The sequence below is a fragment of the Plasmodium reichenowi genome, chromosome 4, assembly GCF_001601855.1.
Source record: "Plasmodium reichenowi strain SY57 chromosome 4, whole genome shotgun sequence".
In the NCBI taxonomy this organism is placed as follows: domain Eukaryota; phylum Apicomplexa; class Aconoidasida; order Haemosporida; family Plasmodiidae; genus Plasmodium; species Plasmodium reichenowi.
The window spans coordinates 82,842-86,737 of record NC_033649.1 but is presented as its reverse complement, the minus strand read 5'-3'; the positions used below and the strand labels follow the sequence as shown (position 1 = coordinate 86,737).

The following is a 3,896-nucleotide window of genomic DNA, read 5'->3' as shown; positions in this document are numbered from 1 at the left end:
CAAAAAGGAATATATTAAAATAAAGGGTATACTACTTTTTTTTTTATTTTACATGTGTGGCTATTTTTTTTTTTTTTATTTTTATGAACATGTACATGTAATAATTTATTTTTTCGTAAATGCATGAACATGTTCATAAAAAAAAAAAAAAGGAAAATGGAAAGAGAAGAAAGAAAACTTATAAATTTTATAATTTAACGATAAAAATTTTTATATATTAAAAAGAGAAAAAAAAAAAAAAAATATATATATATATATATGTATATATATATGTACCCTTTTTTAGAAAAAAAAAGAAAGAAAAGAAAAAAATTGGGGCTTGTTACACACTTGGTGTGAGTTCTACATGTCACTGCATGCTGACATAAAATAAATTAAAAAAAAAAAAAAATTTTAAATAAAATAACAAATCATTTTATCTTATTATTTAGGAGAGTATAGCAAAATGTTGCTTTTTCATATGACAGGAAAAAAGGAACTGTTGCAATGTATTATTAGAAAAAGATATACCAAAATGATAAATGTGAGTTTGGTATGTACCAATAAGAAACAATAATTGGAATAGAGACTCTTCAAATGCTCAACAACAAAAAAATAAAATAAAATATATATATATATATCTTAATATATATATATATATATATATATATATATATCTTAATATATTTATATATATATATATATATATTTTATTTTTTTTTATGATGAATGTTTGAAAAATACGTTAAGTTTGCTACTCATCAACTTTTTAAGAATTGACATATTTTAATATGGCTCATAATATTTGGGAGGAATATATAATGGCTAATTTTCATAATGTGTATCCAGTTGTAACAAATATATTTTTATTTATTGCCCTTTCGTACTCTTTTTGTATTTTTGTTTTTTTTTCATTTTTTTTCGTTAAGATGAGAAAAGTGATATATTTTTTTTTAATCATTTGTTTACACTTGAATGTGGGATGGCATCCTTTTTTTGTTTTTTTTTGTGGTGTGTCGGGATTATATGTAAAAGAATTACAAGTGGGAAATTATTACATATGTAATTTGAAGGATTATGCTAATGAAACATGCACAGTTAATTATGACTATAATAAGATGATAAAATTATTATGTCCAAAGAATAAAAGTTATGAAGAGTATGATGATCGTTATTGTTTTAAATTTATAGGAATACGAGATCGTTTAGTTATAAATAATCAAGAAGAGCCTATAATGGATACCCTTCCTGGTATTATAATAGAAAATTTAGATATGTTTGATAGATATAATGTGGGAATTTACATGCCATTCTATGTAAAGGAAGATATAACAATAGTATGTACATGTGAAAGTAGCAAAGACAGTGAAGCTATAACACCTTATCTTAAGATACATGTAAAGGCTAATAATAGTTTTAATAAGGAAGGAGAATTTATTAAAGGTTGTGATTATGGAAATAATAAAGGGAAACATCAATTTTTAACAAACACATTAAAACAAGAAGAAAATTTTCTTTGTGAAATTCATGCAAATCCAGGAGAAGTCGTAGGTATGAATTGTATAAATTTTGAAGAATATAATACTACTACTATTAATAATAATAAGAAGAAGAAGCATCAACATAAAAATAATAAGAATAATTTCGATGTAATACAATTGAGGCCTCCACACTGTTTTTCCAATGTATCTATCTCTATGTCTTTTTTACGTGTTGTAACAATGAATGTAAATAATTTACTGCCTGAAGCAAAGTATTATCCTGAAGTTTATTCTTTTCCAAAAGATAAAAAATTTCAAAAATATAGTACTATTTCGTATTTATGGATTCCTGAGAATGTACCTCATGATATTTTATTTTATTGCCATTGTAATTTCCCACAAGGGAAGGGTATAGGTTTATTTAACATAAATAAAACTGTAGAAAGTTAGATGGGTATTTTTTTTTTTTTTTTTTTTTTTTTTCTTCTTTATATATCATATTTTTTTAGTATCCCCTAAAAATAAATGAATAATTATATATATGTATATATATATTATATATATGTAATATTTATTTTGTACTATTTGTGGTGTTTTATATATTTACTAAATATATATTACCATTTAATCATTATTTCATTTTGAAGCATATTGTATCATGTTTATAAATATTTTAATTTAATATAATTTAATTTAATTTACTTTATTTTATTATTATTTTTTTTTATATTAATTAAACTTTTTTGAACAATGGATATGTCATTATTTTACTATCATTTTTATATAATAATTTATTTATTTATTTATTTATTCATTTATTTTATTTTTCATCTTTTTGTATGAATTATAAATATTCACACAAGATTTTTCATATGGCTACAATAAAAATAGAAACAACAAAAAAATATATTATGATATAAAATATATATATATATATATATTAATATTATAAAATATGAAATATTTCTTTTTATAAAAATGGATATTAAAAGTATAATATTTTATATATATATAATATATATTTGTATATACGTATAATATATATTATATATAGTAAGTATATATTTTTAAAATATAACAATTTTTTTGTCATATTTAAAAAAAAAAAAAAAAAAAAAAAAAAACGATAGAGAAAGAGCACAAATTAATTTTTGGTAGTGAATTATATTTTTATATTTATAAAAAAGAAAGAATAATGATATATATTTATATATATATATTATATATATTCCTTTTTAAATAAACAAAAATGATAATAAAATTTTGTAATAAAAAAATAATAATATAAAATAAATTAATAATAAGGAATATTAGAATACCTTTTGGTAATAATTAAAAATATAAGAGTAATATTTTAATACATTTGTAAAAAAAAAAAAAAAGAAATAAAATAAAAAATACAAAATAAAAAATAAAAATTAAAAAGTAAAAATGTTTTAATGTTTGTATTATAATGTAAAAATCGATTTTCCCTCCTTGTTTTTTTTTTTTTTTTTTTTTTCTTTATCTTTTATTAATTAATTCCAAAATTTTATAATATATACAAGAAGGGAAATATTTTTAAATATTTGATATATACTTTTTTTGTATTTAATATAATATAATATATATATGTTTATGTACATATATATATATATATATATATATATATATATATATATAAGAGATATTATAAAGTTATACATGAGAATTTCAAAAATAATATTATATTATATATATATTTATATATATATATATTATTTCTTGTAATTTTTGTTTTTCTTGTAATTTTTTTTTAATGTTTATATTTATACACATTTTTGAACATATTCATGATTTATTCTTGATATAAAATAATAACAAAATGGTATAATAAAAGAATAGGCTAAAGGAATGTGTATATATATATATGTATGTGTATATGTATGTATATATATTTATATGTGTATCTATTTTTTTTTTATTTTATAGAAAAGTGATGTATCAAAAACAAAGGAGACTGATTCAAAAATAGCGAATTCGAAAAAGTAAGTATATATAAAAAAATTGGTCTTATTTAAAGAAAATATATATATATATATATTTGTGTTGATTTATATTTAATAATTTATTATATGAATATTATTTCTTCCATATATTTGTATTGTAATAAAATTTCATATATATGTATGTGTTCATTTAATATATATATATATATATATAATGTACCAATTTATTATTTTTCATTTTTAGGCGTAACATAGAAAAAATCACCTCTCCAACAAAAGTAATAAGAAAAAAGAAAAGAAAAAGACAAATAAAAGAATATTAATAACTTAAATATTTTGATAACTTTTATGTGTACATATTTGTTCATAGTGATCTTTTAAATATATTTTAATTTTTAATAATTTGTAGATACCGAAAACAGAACTTGATTCATTAAATCAAAATGAAAACACAATAGGTATAAAAAAA

At 18.1% G+C, this 3,896-nt stretch overlaps 2 protein-coding genes across 2 annotated transcripts in view; both read left to right on the top strand.

Annotated features, from left to right (window-relative positions):
- Positions 1–770: 770 nt before the first annotated feature.
- PRSY57_0402000 (6-cysteine protein) lies at positions 771–1,910 on the top strand (the record flags this gene model as incomplete). Its single annotated transcript, XM_012905884.2, has 1 exon — positions 771–1,910. The coding sequence occupies one exon, from the start codon at positions 771–773 to the stop codon at positions 1,908–1,910; it is 1,140 nt and encodes a 379-aa protein (XP_012761338.2).
- A 1,393-nt stretch (positions 1,911–3,303) lies between these two features.
- The window catches only part of PRSY57_0401900 (hypothetical protein), a gene marked incomplete at both ends in the record, with an annotated part of 2,800 nt that continues 2,207 nt past the window's right edge, over positions 3,304–3,896 (top strand). Inside the window, 4 exons of the mRNA XM_020114491.1 lie at positions 3,304–3,306; positions 3,411–3,466; positions 3,672–3,705; positions 3,837–3,885. Of these exons, the coding sequence (XP_019970768.1) occupies positions 3,304–3,306; positions 3,411–3,466; positions 3,672–3,705; positions 3,837–3,885 (142 nt within the window). Of the gene's footprint in view, positions 3,307–3,410; positions 3,467–3,671; positions 3,706–3,836 lie in introns of the transcript that reaches the window.